Below are 22,251 nucleotides of genomic sequence, written 5' to 3' on the forward strand. Positions count from 1 at the left end.
ATACAAAAATGAAACCTATTTAAAATAATATCGTTTTTTAACTTCTGTAAATTATTGAATAACAATTAATTTCCCAAAGTCTAATACTTGTCTTAACCATAATACTCCAAGGATGGCTCGGCTGTGGAATTCACTCCCCTCCAACACATTCCCTTTAGCTCCCAACATGGAAGATTTAAGAATAGTGTTAAGTGATATTAATTAGCTTTATGGAAAACCTTGTATTTTTATTTAATGATGTTTTTTACGTGGCAGTCATGGGTCACTTTTCATTGTTTCATGATGGCAACATCAGGCCCAAACAATATTCTAAAAAATAAAAATATTTGGTTTTCACGAATGGCCTTTTACGTCCTCAATATTTTGTCTACAAATTGAAGAGTATTGGCGTCCAAACTGCCGGGCAAACTGCTAGCTGGGCTTTGGTTTAACTAGAAGTCTGCCAGGTCAATTGCTTTGCTTCTTTATTTAAATCAATCATTATACAACAATATGATATTACAACCTATCAATATGCAGAAAACGATGATATTGAGGAAAAAGATGCTACGACGTTCTGATAAATTTCTTGTGTACAGAAATTATATTATTTTTTTCGTAGTTTCAACTACAATGCGTCCATGCATATAACAACACATTAGGCAAATTATTGGTAAGAACGTTCTTCCTTTTTATGATCATAAATTTTGGTGGGAACTTTTTTCTTCTTGATTCAATTTATTCTAAGAATGTTTTGTAAAAGGGTGCTGCACTCTAAAAACTCCATTTTAACAGCCCCTCATTTCCAACCTGTTTGTAGGACAACCTTGATTGTATATTATTTACTTAATGTTTTTTTATTATATCAAGATGTTCGGGCCAAACTAAATGTTTCAAATGAACGAAAAGAAAGAGAAAAAACGATGACAAAGACTCATCATTTGCATGAAGAAATCTGCTAAATATTTGTGCTTATGTCATGAGGTAAAACAGACATAAATCAATGGATATAAACGAAATTTGAAAAAAAATAACAAAGACTCACCATTTTCGTCGACGTTGAAGAGAACTCGATTGTAAGATTTGACAAAATGCAGCAGAATATAATTTGTGGTACTGTTCGTTTTATGTTGGTTAACTTCAGAAATGGAATTGGGTCTCAGGAGGCAATGATTATTGGTAAATTCGAAATAAAATGTAACAATTTCATACAAGAAAAGTCTCTCTGCAAGGCTGTTGGATTACGTCGCTCGCTACAGGTATTTTTTTTATGATTTCAAAATATGAAGTATAGATCAACTCAATAACACAATAGTCTAGTACAGTGTATATTCCGATTCCGTTAACAATGAAATGATATCACTCAAATTGGTTTACGTAGTGGAACTAGATATGATGATAACATCTCGAATTATCACTCCTTCGCACATCAGTTCTGCGGATCAACTGTCGACCTTTACTGAAGTTTGGATGGAACTGACTTCTATCCTAATAGATGTATTCTAATTATCTTCTGATTCCTCTGCTGTGAGCAGTTCCCATCGCGCACCTCCCACCGAAATGACAATCAAGTGATCACGTGACCGTATCAAACTCCAACATTTATTTCAATAAGACACCAACATTTTGTCCGAGTGGAATTAATTGACAAATTTGTCCCCTTCTGTCTTTCAAACCCCGACAGTTTTTCGTATCCTGTGTAGGCCTCTCATGTGTGTGTGTGTGTGTGTGTGAGAGAGAGAGAGAGATAGTTAGATATGTGTGTGTGGGCGTACGTATGTGTGGGTGTATGTATGAATGCTTAAGGTAACTTTTTTCAATAGTTTCAGTCCAGTCGTCTTGGTGATAACTTCAACAAAACATAAAACAAAGTAATAAGCGCGGATCGGGGGGGGGGGGGATCTGGAGACCAAGAAGACATTTTCTTGCCCATCTATATTAATAATTAGAAAAAACAGTCCTGATGCGTGAAAGGGCAGCGCAAAATAATTATTCTCCCATAGTTCTTTCGAATGGTACTGAATTTACCACAATTTGCTTAAGATCAACGAAGTGATCATCCGATCAGGTATTCATTTAGCACAATATATATTTCCGTTATGGTTGATGCTACATATCATATTTTTTTAAATAAATACAACAGAAATAATAATTGGGTGACGTCATCAACACTCGTCGGTTCTATCGTTTGTATAATGTGGAAATAACCGTTTTTAAGAAACCAAAGTAAATTTTCTAATGCCATAAACTACTTTACATCACTCTTTGGATAAAAAATTCTAAGTGCTAGATTGACCCCATCTCCTACCCATGTTTTTAAGCAAATTTCTTTTTTCTTCTTTTTTTTAAACAGAGGGTGCTGACGTAAATCTAACAAGCAAATAGGTTTCACGACAAAATGAAGGTAATTTGTTGTCGACAAATTTAACAAGCGAAAAAAAGGTTTTATTACAAAATCTTCGTAATTTTCCTTAAATGTACTTCTTAGAGTTCCAGGGGTGCTGCCTATAGAAAATATCACACGCAGCACCCCGCGTCCCATGGCCATGGTTGAACTTCCTCCTTTAAGGAAAACGTCGACTGCGCCTTTAAGGCTGAAATAATTTTGTCGACACTTATTTGTAGACTTGCACGCGTAGAAAAATTTGAACAGGCCTTTCTTTCACCGGAATAATGCGGAATAATGCAAATCTTTCACAATCAATAACTGCGTTACTTATCATCAGATTTTGATCAGAATTAATTTTCAGCATTTTGATCTGAGAATATTACTCTATTTAGTGAGATATGAATATCCTCAGCCCGCGGAGCATCCCTTTAAAGAGCGATAATTTTCAATTTTAGAGAATTTAACGTATTGTATGTAGGTTTCGGCACATAATCATTTATACTAATTATTTATGCGTATGAATATTATATGAGAGGGAAGCAATACCAATTTTCAGCAATCATACTAATGCAAAGAAGCCTTCATGCACCACAGAATTCGGAATCAACTTTATTTCATCCTGGCGTATGTTTGTAGTCAAGGCAACCTAGTATATTCACAACAAAAGAAAAGCAACAAATATTTTATTTCGCTCGCGCTTCGCGTTGTTTGTCCAATATTGTTCAAACTTTCACCTATCAACTTGTCTGATTTTTCTTTTTCTTATAAAAACAAGTGTTTATTTGGGTTGGATTCCCCCTTAACTACATAAATATTTCGAATCTCAGTACATGTATTTACAAATGTTATTGTTTGAAAAATATAATGGGTCCATTGTTGTACACTGTATACATGACCAATTCAGTCATTTCACTACGACTCATATTTTTAATAAACCTTGAGTTAAAATCGAAATTGAATATAAATTCCCCCAAAAGATATCACAAATAATTGACAGTGATTGTATTAGTGCGGGTGAAAAAAAATCGGACAAATCATTTCATATAACAGATACAGAAGTGATTGATTGATTGATAACGAATTTATTTCATTCCAAAATTTCAACAAAGTTACAAAGTAAAGCCAAATGTAGTATGTTATTGAAGGTTTCCTTGAAGTATCAAGATACCTGACAGAAATAGCCCATCATATTTGACATGGCTTATGGGGTCTTTAGTTAACTAAAAATTGATGACAAAGTATACTGATGAAAATATCTACAAACTACGTCAAACCACACTTTGATTAACTGCTCTATAGTATTTGAGTGTTCTTCAAAATCGAGCAATGCGTATGGTCTTAAGAGTTGATTATAGATATAGTTTCAACCTGTTGTATTTGAATCTGAACACTGACAAATTAGAATTACGAAGAAAAAAAACAGGGCAGTTTCCTTTATATTTGAATTACTTCATGGACTATTTCCATCTTTCTTGCGCTCCAAAATAGGTATCAAGAAAAGTAATTATTCTTAATTATTATTACCAGTGTAGGATTAGTCTCGAAAGAGGAAAGACCTTTATTTAGGTATTTAATTATTGAATTATTATCATCAGACATTTACCATTATTTTTCTCTAATTTGTTTACTTTTATGAAAACCAACTTATCGGTAGGGTGAATTTCCCCTTGATCATTATCACTTTCATTTGAATTCACATACAAAATAATGAAAGGCAATGAGTGTTGAATACTGTTTTTCATTTAATTTATTCAGGACAAGTCACATTTCATAAGACTGCTATATGCTGTCTGTTGTTGCAGCATGAGCTTCCTTCATCACGTTGATGTATTTCTCTAACATTAGGGACGTTGCTACTCCAAGTTTGGAGCCCTTCATTAAATAACAAGAGACTATCGGGGTTTTTCGGCATTCTTTTGGGATTGAAGTCTTGATCGTTGACAGCTTATTTTGTCCATTTCAATTCCTGTTACATATTGATTATTTTCTCTCACATTAATAGCTCACCTAAAATGACTCCTAATCATGACTTGTTTCCTTATCTTCGGCAGTTGATATAGCGAGATAATTCAGTAGGCCTAACATTGTCTGCTGAGATCTGCAAGCATTTCTCCCACCACTATCAATTATTACACGAAGAGTGAGTTTTTTGTTACAAATATGGTGCAGCGTCCAATGGAATCCTCCTGAAAATATTTTAGATTTATTTCAAGGGGTAGGTTACTCATTGTCTAAATACAATGATGAACGAGTCAGAATTTCAGCCACCGTTCCTTATGCTTCAAATGCGGCTCCTATAGTTCTTGTAGCTTTGTAAGTTCTTCCTCGTCTGCCATCTTTATTCCTGTATTGACGAATCGATGACATATTCTGTTCTTATCATTTTGTATGGAGCCTGTAGAACCAGGTAGAAGGTGAAGGTCTTGGATCCCTTCTTGCCCCGAAAGAAGAGCTCCCCTAAATCATAGTCCAGATACTTGCAATTTTTTATATGGTCGAGCGTTTCTAGGTGAAAAACGAAAGTCATGAGAAGCATATGACAAAGTTTGCTACCGAAGGCATGTTATTTTTACAAGCAAAAGATTTTTCTTTAAATAAAATACCCCCATAATGGTTAGTCGCGTGCATTTGAGTAATGAAATTTATTACCCTTTCCTTGGCATTCTCTGGAATAAGAATAGGAAACATTAAACTGTTAACATGGTTAAAGCAGATACGAACCAATATCGCAATCTCGAGTCCTCAACTTCCCATACCTGGCCAGTTTCCCGACCCATAATGCTAGAGTAGTCTAGTAATATAGACCCACTTGAATGATGTTAATCAACTACTCAATACATTCATACTGAAATAATTATGTTACTTAGTAGCGAAACAATTACTTTTCCTCTCAAAACTTTTTAATTTCTTTATACAATACAATTCATTCCCTGTAGTATTACTAGATATCTGGAAACGTATATTTTAAGATTATGCATTTATAACACAGTGTCAGTGAGGGACCGCACACAATTCACTCCCCCTTTAAAGCTAACATTATGCTTACTTGTGAAATTGACTGCTATTGACGATCGTGACAATCGAGTTCTCTTGACCGTAAACCTGCGACCATCGCAGGGAATTGGGAGTGAATACAGTTTCCAGCTGGTATTATTGGCCTCTTTCGGAATGTAGATATTGTAAAGAGAGGTCCGGCGGGAATGAGTTTAACCCCTCTTAACCTCTATCAAGAATAATTCAGCACTTCCAATTACCACTCGCTATATGCCCTGATGTCATGCTCCCTCTGCCTCTAAAAAATTGCATAAGAAAAAACATTCAGCAAAATAAATAATTCATAAAAAGAACCAACGAAGAGATCACAATGACGTAGTTTTTATGACGTTACTAACATTTATTCAATGTATCCTGTTTATTTATCATCCTACGAATTAATTTTATTTGATGTGTGTTGTGTGTTGAGGCAAAAAATGAATGAATAACAAATATATATGTCATAATACTTTAATTTCATTAATATAAGAGCTATAGATAGAAATAAGTGAAAGCATGATAGCCGAATGGTCTCCTGATACTTCTCAATGAATTAACAAAAATTCTATTAATCACCTGATATACCAAGAGACACAGTTGCCCCCATTTCGATCCATTTCCTTTCCGTACATGCTCTAGAGGTAGATTGCAGCCCATACCCTTTGGCACCCATACTTTCCACCTTGTCGGTCACCATCATTTTGCAAACAGCCTTCTCAGTTGTCTGATCTACCGGTGTAACAAATTGGGTACAGAATATGAAATTTGAAAGAGATTTAGAGAATATTTTCATGCATCATCAAATACAGTAATAATGCATTAAAGTTATATTTAATGAATTTTCAAAAAGTGTATCACCTTCTTATCACCCCATGCACTTCGTTAACCCATTAATATTTTGCATCTCTGATTAATATTGGAGAAGTCATTTCAAGATGAACATCTGGTAATAAGGGCGAGTTTGAACGCAATCTATTCTCAAACAGGATCTAAAACACCAAACAATTTTCACACGCAAATGAAGAAGTCTCTTAAAATGGCAAGAACTTATTCACCTGACGGTATGCTCTTGCGTAGACGCCTCCCTAACGTCATCAGTTCCAGAAAATAATTTGCACCCCACACCCAAGTCTCTCACGTCATCTGTACTTCCCAGTGCCAAGAGCACTTCCAGATTACCCCTGTGTCTTCCATGTGCGTCTGTTTTCAGTTACGTAGAAACTCTTTAAGACAAGCTGTTGAGGTAACTAGGGCCACCCTGTCATTTCTAATCGGCTGAAATGCACCTTCTTCCCAATCCAAACAGTCTTCTTCTCATTATATATCTAGTGTTAAATTGCAGAACGAGCACTAATAAAAAAGTAGATCATGAAACATTGTTTGCATCATACCCTTAATTAATCGAGACACGAGCGAAAAGGCAAGATGTGACTACAATACAAAGTCGCAATTAAGGGAAGGTCCAGGCTGGAGATGTTTATATCTCAATAAAAAGATTAAAATTCACGAAGCAAAATGCTAAAAATTTTATCAAAATCAGATAACAAATAACAAAGTTATTGAACTTTAAAGATTTGCCCCATTCCGGTGAAACAGTTCAAGGCATGTCTTTATGAATATTCATTAGGTGGGCTGATGATGTCACATTCCCAAATGTTCTCTTTTTATTTTATTATATGAAATAAGGTTTATTCAAATTTTTTCTACCAAAATCTAAAATAATTGGATTGACAACTGATTAAGTGCATTATTTATTGCCGCAACTTATTTCATCATAATGGACACACATCATTTACACATGTATGAAATAATGAAACATTTATGATCTCATGCGATAACATACGGAAAAGGAAAGTTAGAATATGAAATCATCAGCCCAACTAATGAATATTCATTAAGATGTGCATATAACTCTATTTACAAAATATTGATAAATTTTGAAATTTATTAACTTCGTTATATGTTATCCGATCTTGATAATATTTTCAGCATTTTGCTTTGTGAATTTTACTCTATTTATTTAAATACAAATATTTTCAACCCGGACCATCCCTTTAAAATGCCTTTTACGCACTTTCTTTTAAAAAAAATCTCTGTCTGTAATTGTGAGAAATATATGTTTGGAAAGGGATTACCTGATGTTCCAAGAAGACTGATTCCAGTTTATCTCCCAGAAAGCTCTCCCATCCTCAGTTTGAAGCCTCACCATGGTTCTAACTTGATCAATCAGTTTGGTGCTATGAAGAAAATTAAGTTACACTTCGTAATTCCGAAGGTTCGTTAGACCGAAAAACGATATGAGGTTCGTAATTCCGAAGGTTCGTTATTCCGAAAACAAAATGAACAACGAACCTCATTTCGTTTTCGGATAAACGAACCTTCGGAACAACGAACCTTATTTCGTTTTCGGATTAACGAACCTTCGGAACAACGAACCTCATTTCGTTTTCGGATAGTCGTACCTTCGGAACAACGAACCTTATTTCGATTTCGGATTAACGAACCTTCGGAAGTACGAACCTCATTTCGTTTTTGGATAAACGAACCTTCGCAATTACGCCACAAATGTTCGGATTAACGAATCCTTTTTTTCGTTTTCGGATTAACAAACATCAAGGTATAGGCAATTTACGTATTTCGGAATGCATGATGAGTACAAGTCAAGTCTGCGATTTAAAAGTCATACACATTTATGGGAAGAAATTTCTACGGTTCAATGACTGTTAAAAAAACAATTCAAGAAACTGGAATGAAATCAATAACTTCATATCTTATTAAGATCAGTGACCTGGAGACACCACGCCACATAATGTTTTCCAACACAAATATTTTGTAAAATTTACTTACCTCTCCCTGGCCTACGCTGTACTTCTAGACTGAGAGCCTCTTCATTTTGGTCTTTCTTGCAGCGGACTATCGAGCCACGGACATCAATCCTACTTTCGACTAGAACAGCTCATCAATGCCATATTTTCTTTGCCTTTCTAATGTTTCTATTAAAAAAAGGTAATAACAATACCTTTAGAAAGAGCAGACACGTTGCATATCGAAAATGTGTACCTACACAATAAAATCAACTAAACAATGGTGATATTTATGAGAATGCATTGATTATAAAGTTATCCTATTTGAATATCCAACCTGACCATGAGATACAATTACCAGTTGTACTGTCTCTAGAGTACTTTGATAGCTTCCTCACCTTCCCCTCAGATCGGTCAATATCTTTGGAGCTCTGCTAGCAATTTGCAGTGGTCACTTATAGCTGCCTTGTCTCCTGTTTTCATTATACCACTCTGCTTGCGGAATCGTCATTTCCTATTTTTCTGCAAGTCTTTTTCCCTCCGAAATATCCTTCTACGTCTTTCCTAGATGATTCTTAGATTAGAATAAGAGAAACAAGATCCTGTAAATATACCTATGTTTTATATCGATACAACTGTCATTCTATGGAATGTTTTCGCTTCTCTTGTTAAAATATTGTTTTGGGTATTTTCATGATTGATATTGTGTACCTCATGATGTTATGCAACATCATCTTAATATTAAAGTAAATAATGCAGGTTTGGTTTGATTTCCTAAAGTTACAGATGTGAATGTTTAATGTTGTATAAGACGGATTTAGCATTTACTGTCCTTTGATATCATGATGAAGCTGTACTTTTCTATGATTTTACCTTACATTGGTTACTGTAGTACATCTTGAGGAAGCAGTGCAAAAATACATTTAGAAAAGATACAAAAACTTCAAAATAAATATGCCAGGATGCTTTTGAAAAAAGATTATAATACATCACCAATTTCTTTGTTGCAGTCACTGAAGTGGTAATCAGTAGATCAGCGTATAAAATATCAGTATTGTGTTCTTGTATATAAAATAATGAATAATTTAGTTTCAAATTATTAAAAACCTTTAGTATGTAAACGGCCCGTGAAATACAGGACACGGTTCTCTTTGCGATGCCCCCTTCAGCTTCCCAAAGCTAAAATTGAATATAAAAGAAAATCTTTCACATATTTCGGACCCAAATTATTTAATGCACTCCCTTCAAAGTTACAAGCCTGTACCTCCTTGTTAGTTCTTAAAAAATTATGCAAAGCCTTTCATACGAATTGATAAATCGCGAAATAATATTACATTGATTTACAATGCTATGTACTTGTATGTTTAAATTGTCACTTCCCACTCTATATTTTGGTGTTAATTGTTTCTGATGTTAAATAGTTTGTATTTTGTATTTCTGACGTTGATTTTTTTTATGACATATTTTATAGTTATCTTGACATGTATTTGAAACTTCAGGGCGCCTTTGTAAAGCAGTTTTAAGAACTGAACAGGCCTACCCTGCAGTATAAAATAAATAAAACAAAATAAATAAATAATAATAAATAAATAAATAAAATGCAAGATGGAACGAGCCCAATTGTCGATATTAGAGGGAAAGAGATTTCCTTCTAACTTATCTGTTAGACACTTTACTTCATCAACTAAATGTTTTTTTTTTGCATACAATGCATCATGTTTCATTTCAACTAATGCCATGGTAATGGCATGTCATTAAGATAGGTTAACAAAAGTATAGTAACCTTGTAGGCATATTGTTGTGACTCCATTTACTGCTTTTTCAGACCAATCAACCTCTGGTAAGGTTCGGGGACCTTTCTATTTACAGTCTACTCTTCTATCTGCCATATGAATTGCACTTGCATCATCTACATTTAGATAAAAAGAATGCAAAGTTAATCTATAATTCAGTAAGATTTAAATTTAGATTTATTCATTTTCCCTTCAAAAAGCACAACAAAATCAAACAATACATAGTCAAATTTAAAGTACAACATCAATCGGAATAATGCATAAGAATTAGACGGTATAAACAATGAGAACTAATGCGAATTAAAGTAACTTTGACTATAATAGCTATATGAAACAGAACGGAGGGGCTTGTCAAGGAAAGAAAAGCTTGTATGGTAGGCAAGCCCCTGTAACTTAGTTTCAATACGTATATTACAAAACTAGTACAAAGGACAGACGGAAGACAGTTTAAAAGGAGGCTATAGAAAATATCGAAGGTAACAACGAAAGAGTGACACAAGTTCGAATAAATGATAAAAGTAATAATTATATGATATAAATAAATAATAACAATATGGTTACAATATTTGTGATAATCAGGGGAGGAACAGAGAGGCAAATGTAGGGAGAGGGGGTGCAGGTACAACTGGAGGTGCAAAGAGGAGCATGGCAGGTGCCGGAACAGGTCGGCAGGCAAGTTGTATCCTGGGAGGTTAAAAAAGAAAGTTTTTGTTGTATATAGTTTTGGTTATATGTTAGATTGACTTGTTTGTGTAAAGTATTGGCAAATAAAAAAAACTTGCGATGCTTGGCGATTCCATAAAGGCGTTGGGCAAAGAATTCCAATATAAGGGACCAGAAAAGACAAAAGAATTTTTTGAAAGTAAATTCGGGTTGGAGGCAGGTGATAAGAGTTTCGTTGTCTTGTAGGATAATCGTGCAAAGAGGGGTTTTTGCAGAACATTACTGAAAAAAATGCGGGGAGATCATCTTTATTTAGTTTGTAAATAAATTGGTCGAGTTGGAACAAATACAGTATACCGTTTACTTTAAGGATTTTATTTTCAAAAGATAATCTGTGTGACATCTGAAATGTGTATGAAATATTATCCTAAGTGCTTTTTTCTCTAAAAAGTATCCTATGTAATTGTGTTTGAATTGCACATCCTACGTAATTGTGTTTGAATCGCACAACCCTATGCCAAAATACTGCAATTAATGTATGGTAATATTAAGGTGTGATATAGCGTATGCATTGTACGAGATGGAAGAAAAAATTGAGCTTGTTGATAATTCCAATATTTCTTGAAAATATTTTACATATATTGTTGATGTGTGGTTTCCATGAAAATTTATTATCAATAAGTACACCTAAGAATTTTGTTTCAGAAAAATTTTCAAGGATAGTGTTATCAAAAATGAGATTGTCGGGCAAACTATTTATTCTATTATTAAAAAAAAACATGTAACTGGTGTTTTGTAAGTAAAGTGAGAGTTTATTTGCCTTGATCTATTCAGTCACATGCATGAGTTCAGAGTTAACAATCCTAATAAGTTGGTTTATGTTACCATGAGAAAAGAAAATGTTGAAAGAAAAATGAAAAATCATCAGCAAAGAGTATGAATGAAAGTAAAATTTTAAGTATTGTGGATGTCATTAATGTAAGTGATAAAAAAGAGGGCCGAGCAAGCTACCCAGTGGTTCCCCGCATGTAATTGGAAGGTTGGATGAATTGTGATTATTTATTGATATAAACCGAGTCATCTGTAAGGTAGCTCTTGAACCACTCCAAGTGTATAAGTGTGTAAGCTGGGAAAATTACATCAAAGATATTGAGCTTTGGAAGGATTCCCAGCACAATAATTAAACATTTAGAGATTGTAAAAAACGTTTAACCATTATTAACCTAAATGAATGTATTACAATAATTTGCCAGATTTTGGGTAAGAAAGAATATATTTGTTCTGATTTGGGATCGTATATCAAAATTACATCAGAATTCATCACGCTAGTTTCCTGCTGGATTCTCGAACCAGCCATGGCCTAGAAACCTTGTCAGCAATTGGTACTTCCTGCTCGGGCACCCACTGATCCGAGTAATCACCAGATGGCTCCTCTTGATCAGCAGGCCTTCGACATCCAAAAGCATTTCAACTGGAGTGTTCCTGAAAGCAAATTTATATGCATAAAAGAAAAGGTAATAAAGCAAATACCAGGAATCATATCTTTCTTCGCAATGAAACTGGAAAACTTAATCCAAAGTGCAAAGATTTTTATAATATTTTTTCGGAAAATTAGCAATAAGTTATTGAATCTATTCAACCTTTGGGGTTAGAAAAATATTTTATTTCCATTTCAAAGTGACACTTGGTAAACATTATCATTTACCTTTCATGTTTATATCGTTAGCAGCTGGATTTTTCCTCTGTCTATGGATACGGAACGGTAACCAATAAGACTATACTGCATCCCAGAGTAGATAACATCTATGTCATCCACGGGTCTCCAGCTAGCCCCGGGTCCGCAACCATGATCATTGTCTCACAAACTTGGCATCCACGGGTCTCCAGCTATATAGCCCTAAGTCCTCAACCATAATCTTTATCTCACAACCTTGGCATCCACAGGTCTCCAGCTAGCCCCAGGTCTATCAACCATGACTTTTGTCTCACAACCTTGGCATCCACGGGTCTCCAGCTATATAGCCCAAGTCCTCAACCATGATCTTTATCTCACAACCTTGGCATCCACGGGTCTCCAGCTATATAGCCCAAGTCCTCAACCATGATCTTTATCTCACAACCTTGGCATCCACGGGTCTCCAGCTAGCCCCAGGTCCTCAACCATGATCTTTGTTTCACAACCTTGGCATCCACGGGTCTCCAGCTATATAGCCCCAAGTCCTCAACCATAATCTTTATCTCACAACCTTGGCATCCACGGGTCTCCAGCTAGCCCCAGGTCCTCAACCATGATCTTTGTTTCACAACCTTGGCATCCACGGGTCTCCAGCTATATAGCCCCAAGTCCTCAACCATGATCTTTATCTCACAACCTTGGCATCCACAGGTCTCCAGCTAGCCCCAGGTCTATCAACCATGACTTTTGTCTCACAACCTTGGCATCCACGGGTCTCCAGCTATATAGCCCCAAGTCCTCAACCATGATCTTTATCTCACAACCTTGGCATCCACGGGTCTCCAGCAAGCCCCAGGTCCTCAACCATGATCTTTGTCTCACAACCTTGGCATCCACGGGTCTCCAGCTATATAGCCCCAAGTCCTCAAGCATGATCTTTATCTCACAACCTTGGCATCCACGGGTCTCCAGCTATATAGCCCCAAGTCCTCAACCATGATCATTGTCTCGTAACCATGCCATCCACGGGCATTCAGCTGGCCCCAGGTCTCTCAACCATGATCTTCATCAGAATCGCTATCATCAGTTCCGATCTGCCTCAAGATTGTGATCTGCTTGCTGAACTCCCGCAGTGTGGGCCTCTTATTTGGGTGACAAGAGTAGATGTGAAAGCCATAGTTTTCGAGTTCTTTCAGACCGGGAATCTCCTGTCCAACGAAGGCGGCAAGTCTTCCCAAGGAGTAGACGTCAGTGTTTGGGGAGAAAGGTCGCTTTCTGAAAGCGCACTCTGGTGCTATGTAATTATATGCCTGCCCACGCACGTAGTCACGCCTCTGCTCAGCTGAGAAAGGCATCTCAAATGGCCAGATCATATCACTTGCCCATCCGAAATCAATGATCTTAGCACGCCATTCTCCTTCAGACTTCACCACAAGCACATTGTCCTCCTTGAGATCATTACACAAGTAACGCTTCTTGTGCATCACTGTGAGACCATCTGCTAAATCCAAGAAGACATTCATCCATGAGTCTCTGTCCAGCTTGGGTCCATTGCCTTCGATGCAATCCAGGATGGTATAACTCTCAGCCTTTTCCACATCTCCGCAGAACTCCATGGCAATCCCCACAATGTTATGACGGATCATACAACATCCATAGAACTCTGGGAACCATTCCATGGTTCCAAGCTTCTTGAGGATTGTCAGCTCGTTCTTGATCTTCTCAATTGCGAATTTTCCTTCTCCGTCAACATCCTTCTTTGGGGTAGGAATTTGGATAAGCTTTAAGGCAACTGGCTCATTGGTCTTGGCATGGCGGTAAAGGAAGACTGTTCCGGACATTCCGCTTCCAAGCTTGATACAATCATCATTCCCTTCCGGGTCACGAAAGGGAAGAAGGTCTGACTCGGCTTTCACGATAGTGCCAGCTTTAGCCTTGCCTTTGGCCTTTGTGGTGACCTTATCCAAGTCACGATTTGCCTCTTTTATAACATGCTCCAAAAGTAGCTCGAGCCTCCGTCCTAACCAAGGCACGGATGGTACCCTAAGTAAAGAGATAAAATGAAAAGATGATAAGCACACAGAATAAACATATGTTCTAGTAAGTCCATGATGGAAGCAAGCAGATAAGCGGTATCGGTATCAACAATATCCAGGGTTGACAACACTCCGTAACAATTGTAAGCAGGTCGAACACTGTAAGCAGGTCGAACACTATTTTTAAATAATGATAATATCCAAAGAAAGTATGTGTGTTCGTTAGAGAAGGGATATCTTTTGTTATTTTCTTTCTTTTAATGGAAAGGAAGTCTGTTGGTAATTAATTTCTCTAAACATTTGTTTAAAACAATACTTACCATTGATTAATCACCCGTGTTTCAACGGCACTGGCCAAAGGAGGCACCTTCTTCGGGTTAGTAGAGAGGGCATCATAGAAGATCTCCTTTGGCCTAACTCCTGAAAATGTATTCAGGGCATCATAGTAGACCTCATCATCGAGGGAAGACAGAGCATCGTAGAAGAATTCCTCAGAGCTGGCATCGTAGAAGACTTCTCGTGGATTACTCTCAGTCTGGGTGCATGTGGTTCGGACTGGCTTTGATAGATGTCGCTACAAACATAAAAACGGATGTTGGTATGGTTTAGGAAATTATTAGGTTTAGAGAAATTATGCTTAGACGCCAGTAACAATCGAGGAATAGACATGATTTTTGAAAGTCAAAGTGTATGCATACATTTTAAACATTCTGAAAAAATACCATAGGTATTCCAGACCATGGACCAATTCATGTCCAGACATAGCAATAAGTAATGAATGAAAATTGTTTACAAATATTGTAAGTTGTATTACAAAGATATGAAATGAATATCTTGTTACGAAATAAAAGGAAAGGAACATCCAGAGATATTGATCAGTAAATGATAAGTAAAAATGTCTCTAAAATCAAGATAGCACCACTTAAAAAGGTGTGTTAAATGAAAAAAAGCAAACATAGTGTATATCTGCAATGATTCGGGTTACACTTCGTAATTCCGAAGGTTCATAATTCCGAAACACGTAAATTGCCTTGGCCTCGATGTGCGTTAATCCGAAAACTTAAAAGGGTTCGTTAATCCGAACACTTGTGGCATTATTCCGAAGGTTCGATAATCCGAAAACGAAATAAGGTTCGATGTTCCGAAGGTTCATTAGTCCGTAAACGAAATAAGGTTCGTTGTTCCGAAGGTTCGTTAATCCGCAAACGAAATAAGGTTCGTTAATCATTACGTTTTCGGACTAACGAACCTTCGGAATTACGAACCTCATTTCGTTTCCGGATTAACGAACCATCGGAATTACGAACCTCACCTTGTTTTCGGACTAACGAACCTTCGGAATTACGAACCTCATTTCGTTTTCGGATTAACGAACCATCGGAATTACGAACCTCACCTTGTTTTCGGAATAACGAACCTTCGGAATTACGAACCTTCGGAAATACGAACCTTCGGAATAACGAAGGTTCGGAATTACGCGATGATTCGTTAGGTTTTTCTTGAAGGCATTCTTATTCCAAGTATCTATGATTATAATATTATAAGAAAGTTGGTTTACAAATAATGTCTATAGTTTGTCATGAACTTGCAGGAAACCTACCTGAAGCTCATCTTTTGCGTGTTTGCATGCATTCTTCTCAACCTCCAAGTTTCGAATCAGTTCATCAACTCGGTTCTTGGTGATCAAAAAACAAATATCGGGATAGTTACAAGGACTACGACATAAAAACACTCAATGTATCAGTCACCTTGTACTGAAGTAAGTTTTATCAATTTTAAACTGTTTGTTTATTTTTTTTAAACATAATTTGAAAGACATAAAAAAGACGTTTGTATTATTTTTTCTAGGTATAACCGATAACACATCACGAATACAATCACTCCTACTGCTGTTGTCGCTACTAGTACTAGTACTATACTACCACTACTACTACTACTACTACTATTTCTACTACTACTACTACTACCTCTACTACTCTACTACTACTGCTGCTGCTGCTAGTACTATTACTACTACTACTACTGCTGCTGCTACTACTAGTACTACTACTATTATAGTAGTACTACTACTACTCTTACTACTACTACTACACTAATCGGCCTGTTTTTTTTTTATAAAGATTAAATAATTTACCTGAAGTGCATCATGTGAAGAAATAGCCAGCTTCCTCTCATCTTCAAGAGTTGTGTCCAACACTTCTATTTGTTTCTGAAATATCAGTGGTAATTTAGTTTGAGGAAAAATTCTTAAGTGATTTGCATATTGATATTGATAAAGACAACATTCATTGTATTGGTATTGCCTTATACATATATTCTTTCAGGGGAGCGTCTCATCAACCTTTTTGTCTGACAACCTTCCATGTATAGCTCAGAAGCTATGTTACGATGGTAACTGTCGGATAAAACAACAAGTACTTTCATGAAACACTTCCCAGCAGATATAAAAAGAAATTTATATTAAAAATGAAATGAATATTCATATCTATTGAATATTCATTACCTGCAGTGCATCCTGTGATTCCCTGGCCTGTTGTCTCTCTGTGTCTAATGTTGTTTGAAGACATCCGGCAACACGGTGAGCCTTTGAGAGCTTATCAAGTATCATAGTCAGGATAGATGTATGGCAGGCGTAGGGTTGCATACCAAGGGTCTCAATCAAATCCTAGAAGAAATGTTTCATTCAGTCATAACTTTGTAACCTCATTCATTATGTTTCGCACTCTTAATAGTTACGTCAGGGAGTAGAAATTCGCACAATTCTGCTGTATTATGAATGTAATCTTTGAATGCCTGGCACGAAGTTTCTTTAACCTAGATCATTTCTCTATCTGTTTCTGTCTGTATGCCTATCTGTTTCTTTCTCGTATCTTATCCTCTCCCCTTCTCATTTTCGTCTTTGTCTTTTCCCCCTTTTGCCCATTTTTCCCATCTTCCCTTATCTGTCCTCTCTAATATCTTTTCATGATAGGACCTATAGTACAGGTAGCGAAAATAACTTTAAAGATCTTACCTCGATGTTGTAAGTCAAGATTCGAATCTTATCTTGGGTGATCTGGGTGGTGAGTTGACCAGGCTCAAAGCGCCATACCATGGGAATCTCCAGTGGATCCATTGGCTCAACTGTGACGTCATCCACATCAGCACTAGTGACGTCATTGGTCTCTGCTTCATCTGCGGGGTCAATGAACCCCATTGCTGCTCTAACCTCGGGAATCTGATGTGAATCAAGAAATATTACATATTTTCTTTTTGTCTTCAATTTAGTATCGTGTCGTTCTTGTGGAATTATTATATACTTAGATAAAATTATCTAAGTTGCTGTATTATTTTTGGAGTTCTATAGTTTCTTCCCCTTGATTTGAAATGGAACTATACTTCTATGGTGTATACCACTTTTTATCTATCCTCTTTTTTATCGATATTTATGGTTCCATATCAAGATAAATGTATTTACTTCCAAGCAACAATACAGCAAGTTAAACAAAGAAACCCATCTATTGCGAAAAATATATTCCCATCCAGATCATGAACTTAGTGTCAAATTCTTACACTAAACCATCACAAATAAGATTGGACTTACCGTAACATTCCTAGTGCATTGCCACAGCTTCTTACCATTCAAGGTAAGGATGACTCTTGTATCCTTTGGTGGGGTCTGGATGGTGCTCTGTGCACGCACAATCAAATCAGGAAGATCCTAAAAGGTCAGAGAAAGTAGGGGAGAACGATTTTTCCTTTTTGTCAAATTTTTAATTAGTCTCTTGATAGCATGGAAAATCTGACATCTGTGGGATGAAATTTACAATTATTAATCAATTAATCTATCCATTTGTTTATTTATTCAATTATTTATCTGGTTATTTATTTATTTAAATATTTATTCATTCATTCATTTGTATTTATTTATCTAAATTTATGTTTTTTCTTCTTTTTTATAAATAGGCTTGTCCCGTTCAAGATAATTGACCTGATTTCGTTTCACATGAAAATGACGAAAAATAAAAATTTTCATATTTTTTCATACAATAAGATACAAAAGAAATAGTGAGCCATCCGTTCCCTCGTTTGCATAACGACCAAGATGTGCATAATTTTTATAAATGTTTTGAATTTTAAAATGTCATAACTCTCCTATATTACATTCGATTTTGATGAACTTTTCAGTATTAATAGTTGCATTTTTCCCCTTTTATTCAAATTAAAATGTTGCGGGGTGGACTTGTCCTTTAAGCATGAAATTGGACGAGAAAATTTAATTATGAATTCATTTCCGGATAGGCATTACCATTATGACTAAATTCGGAAGATGTTTAAATGGCTTTTGATAAAAATAATAAAACATCTGGAGTGAGCGCTTATTCTGATCTGAAATTTTAAATCTTCACAAAGAAGCAGTCAATGAATTGTGTGAGATTGGAATGTAATTTACAATAATGAAAATTTTCTTTTCGACGGACCTCAAAATAGTCTAAAAGAGTAGAATTCAGTCTATTCACAGCATGTCTAAAAATGACTGGTCATTCTTACCATGACTCAATTCCGACCAATGTTATTGGTGAATAAGTGTCCGATGAACATATCGAGTAGAAATAATATAATATAATAATATAGGGTATTTATATTGCGCACATATCCACCTTGTTAGGTGCTCAAGGCGCTCCTATATTAGCCGGTTCAGCTAGGCGTTCATAGTGCACACAGCTTTTTAAGGAATTACTTCCTACCGGTACCCATTTACCTCACCTAGGTCGAGTGCAGTACATTGTGGATCAGTTTCTTGCTGAAGGAAATGTAATGGTTTGAAAAACATTAAATTGGTTTTAAAAAAATCAACCTCCAGTTAACTAGTCCAACTAATACAATGGTTGTGTTTGGTTTTTAACCGATGAATCTCGGTCAGTATCAATTTTGATCCTCAACTTTCCTAATCCTATCTTGATTCGTGTATAATCCGACTCTGGCCAGTTTATCTCATCTAACGGGACTGTACTGTGGAAAAGGACTTAAGATCGATTGTAGCATCATATCTGGGGGCGTTTCATGAAAGGACTTGTCGGACATTTTATCCGACAAATACCAGTTTATCCGACAGTTACCTATTAGGAACAGTGCCTCTCAGCAAATCATAATCAAGGAAAGATGTCAGATATGACAACTTGTCGAATGAAAATATTGATGAAATGCTCCCCTGTAGAATGAGTGCTCAATGTATTTCACCGCTTCCTGAGATTTTAGCATTGACGATTTTGGTCCATTTGGTTTGCTTATGGAACACCATACAGAATTTCAATAAATATCAATTAGTTTGCATGATCAATAAATTGGTTGTCTATTGGCCATTTCAAGTGACGAATAAAATTAGTACTGTTTGACCAACACTGGAGAGAAAATAATCACTGTCGTTGACCAGGCGCTCCCCTCCCCCCCCCAAAAAAAAAAGTGCCCAAAAAGAAAAAAAAGGAAAAAAGAGAAGAGAAAAGGAAAGGAAAAGCGAAGGGAGGAAATGGATGAAAGGTAGCTTTACAGTTTTTCTTTTTATTCTTTTTTTTCTCAAAAGAGAAACTCCTTTTACTCTTGCTCTAAATTTATATATATAAATTTTGCTTCCGAGGTGCACGCGGCTGAATTACAATATTGCATTTCTCCTTTGTTTCCCTCACCCTTTCTCTAACCCTGTTTTTCCACCTCAGCTATGTGTGTTTTTTGCCGTTCAAATGTATAAATTAGGGTATGGAATTAGAGTAAGATTAGGCCGAAGTATATGAAGTTATCTTTTTTTTTTCAAATTGATTGTGCAACTTGTGGTTGGGTTGGCTCCGGACGGGTAAAATATTTATATCGAAAGCTCCCCCTCCCTGCAACCAACCCCTAGGGAGGGCGCTTTGTGCGCTCTTTAAGTGTTGACTCGCTTCGCGTGCATTTACCGCCCTCTCCAAAATAAAATCCTGGCTACGCGGTTGTCGTTGACCAAAACGATATATTATCAAATATGACTGCAATTATATAGTTGCACCATGCATGTACAGATATACAGGTTCAAATTGGTTTGTGAATTAGCTTGACTGCCTTTGAATCATTGTTGGTTGTATATATTCCATGCAAATAATTTCTGCCGAAAAATTATGCTGAATTGATTTACACTTATTTGGAAAATGTTCTTTCCTAAGCTTAGGCAAATCTCAAACCAATTTTTGACTGATAAAGTATCAATGTCAGACTTGTGTCGCATCGGGTCGAGCAATCGCGTATATCCGACCATTTGTGAAATGGACACCTTCGATTCCCAAATCGTTGGGTCCAGTTTACCCGACTATTCGAGAAAAGCGCACCCTAAATTCCCGAAAGGTCGACTTCAGTTTACTGTGTGTTTAGTAAAAATAATAGCAAAATTATGACCTTCTGACCTATTACTGCCCAATTCCATACAAACTCAAAAAAGTTTTGAAATCTGACTTTGACTTCATCGGTTTTAGTGAATATTGATATGTGATTGATACTAATGAAAGGATCATTTAATTATCTTTAAAATATGATATGATTTTGGTTCACATTGTCACATTGTGTTTTATGTGAACTTGACTTATTAATCTACTCAGGCTGTTTGACCACCCAAGAATTAAACTATAAGATAGGATTGTACATTTCAATCAAAATGAAGTTATTATATATATCCATACTGCCATTATCCAGGCTCACATGCTGACAAAACATAAAAAATCAATAAACTTGTATCAACAAGTTTTTGGAACAATCTGTCTTAAATTGATATAATCTAAATAAAGTATTGTGACCTGCTATTCCTATTCAAAGAGCATAAACTCTGTTTATGAAGACAATTATCTAGGATACCGACTTCATAATATGGAGAAAGTTCAGTTCCTCAAGTCTTCACTCATCACGTCAGACGTCGAATGCTTCAATGTCCAAGTTGATCATACGATGCTGAAGAAATGGATGAGCTGTGCGAACGGAAGACGATATGGGATGAACTTGCGAATGTGATGAACTTGTCAAACTAGAAGAAACCGGATAACCTAGATCTCAGGACTTTCCCGTGAATAACGTAGCAATCGTAGAACGTCGTAAGACGTGGATAAATCATCAATAAAAACGGCCGTAGTGTGGACCTTGAATTCCAACCAGTGTACCAACCACTGCTGGCTTACATGCCACTCCAAATAACAAAGGCGTGGCACCAAAGTGCTGGCTTTCCCAGCCAAGGAGCTGCTGAAAGGTGCTGCTGCACCCTATGCTTGCTTATCTGCAGTCTGCTCAACATTTGCTTGCATAGCCCTATGCAGTGCACACACACAATAGCTATCAAACACAGTGAGGGGTTGCCTACTCTAGCAGTTAGGTTTGGTCTATTCATAAACAAATTAAAGAGTTACTCAACCAAATAGGCTCTTCCACTGGCTAATAAAGGGGAGTTTAAATGAGCTTCTGACACACATGGAAGTACAGTGCCTTGAAATGTGGGGCAAGGTCAGATTTCAAAAGTTGCAAAATGACACAATATTGAAATTGGCTGTTCTTTTTTCCGTGGTGATGAGTAAGTTTCTCAGCGGTTTCTTTTTCCATGCACCTTAACATCAACATTAACATGGAATCAAACACATCTCTTGAGCAGTCTTGAAGAGGATATTTTTCTTCTCCATCTTAATATTCGTAGTGCCAACAAAAATTTCGATAAGTTAAAATTATTTCTTGATAATAATCAGTTTCCCAAACACTCAGTCATTGGATTAACTGAAACGTGGTTTTCGGAAAATCCTTGTTCTCTTTATGCACTCTCTGATTTTAATCTAATTGTTAATAACAGAACTCTTAGACCCGGTGGTGGTGTTGCACTTTATATACCCCAACAATACGAATA

At 36.3% G+C, this 22,251-nt stretch overlaps 2 protein-coding genes across 2 annotated transcripts in view; both read right to left on the reverse strand.

Annotated features, from left to right (window-relative positions):
* LOC121423517 overlaps positions 1 to 1,131 on the reverse strand; it is a 33,679-nt gene extending 32,548 nt beyond the window's left edge. Inside the window, exon 1 of the mRNA XM_041618868.1 lies at positions 1,025 to 1,131. Within this exon, the coding sequence (XP_041474802.1) occupies positions 1,025 to 1,027 (3 nt within the window). The 5' untranslated portion in view covers positions 1,028 to 1,131. The remainder of the gene's footprint in view (positions 1 to 1,024) is intronic.
* A 12,118-nt stretch (positions 1,132 to 13,249) lies between these two features.
* Positions 13,250 to 21,058, reverse strand: LOC121423518. The gene is made up of 9 exons (XM_041618869.1): positions 21,053 to 21,058; positions 19,114 to 19,155; positions 17,956 to 18,072; positions 17,386 to 17,589; positions 16,876 to 17,037; positions 16,507 to 16,581; positions 15,973 to 16,047; positions 14,693 to 14,946; positions 13,250 to 14,379 (listed from the first exon to the last, which is right to left on the reverse strand). The coding sequence occupies exons 1-9, from the start codon at positions 21,056 to 21,058 to the stop codon at positions 13,389 to 13,391; spliced, it is 1,926 nt and encodes a 641-aa protein (XP_041474803.1). The 3' UTR covers positions 13,250 to 13,388.
* Between the last annotated feature and the right edge of the window lie 1,193 nt (positions 21,059 to 22,251).

The sequence above is a fragment of the Lytechinus variegatus genome, chromosome 11 (genome assembly GCF_018143015.1).
Source record: "Lytechinus variegatus isolate NC3 chromosome 11, Lvar_3.0, whole genome shotgun sequence".
Taxonomy (NCBI): domain Eukaryota; kingdom Metazoa; phylum Echinodermata; class Echinoidea; order Temnopleuroida; family Toxopneustidae; genus Lytechinus; species Lytechinus variegatus.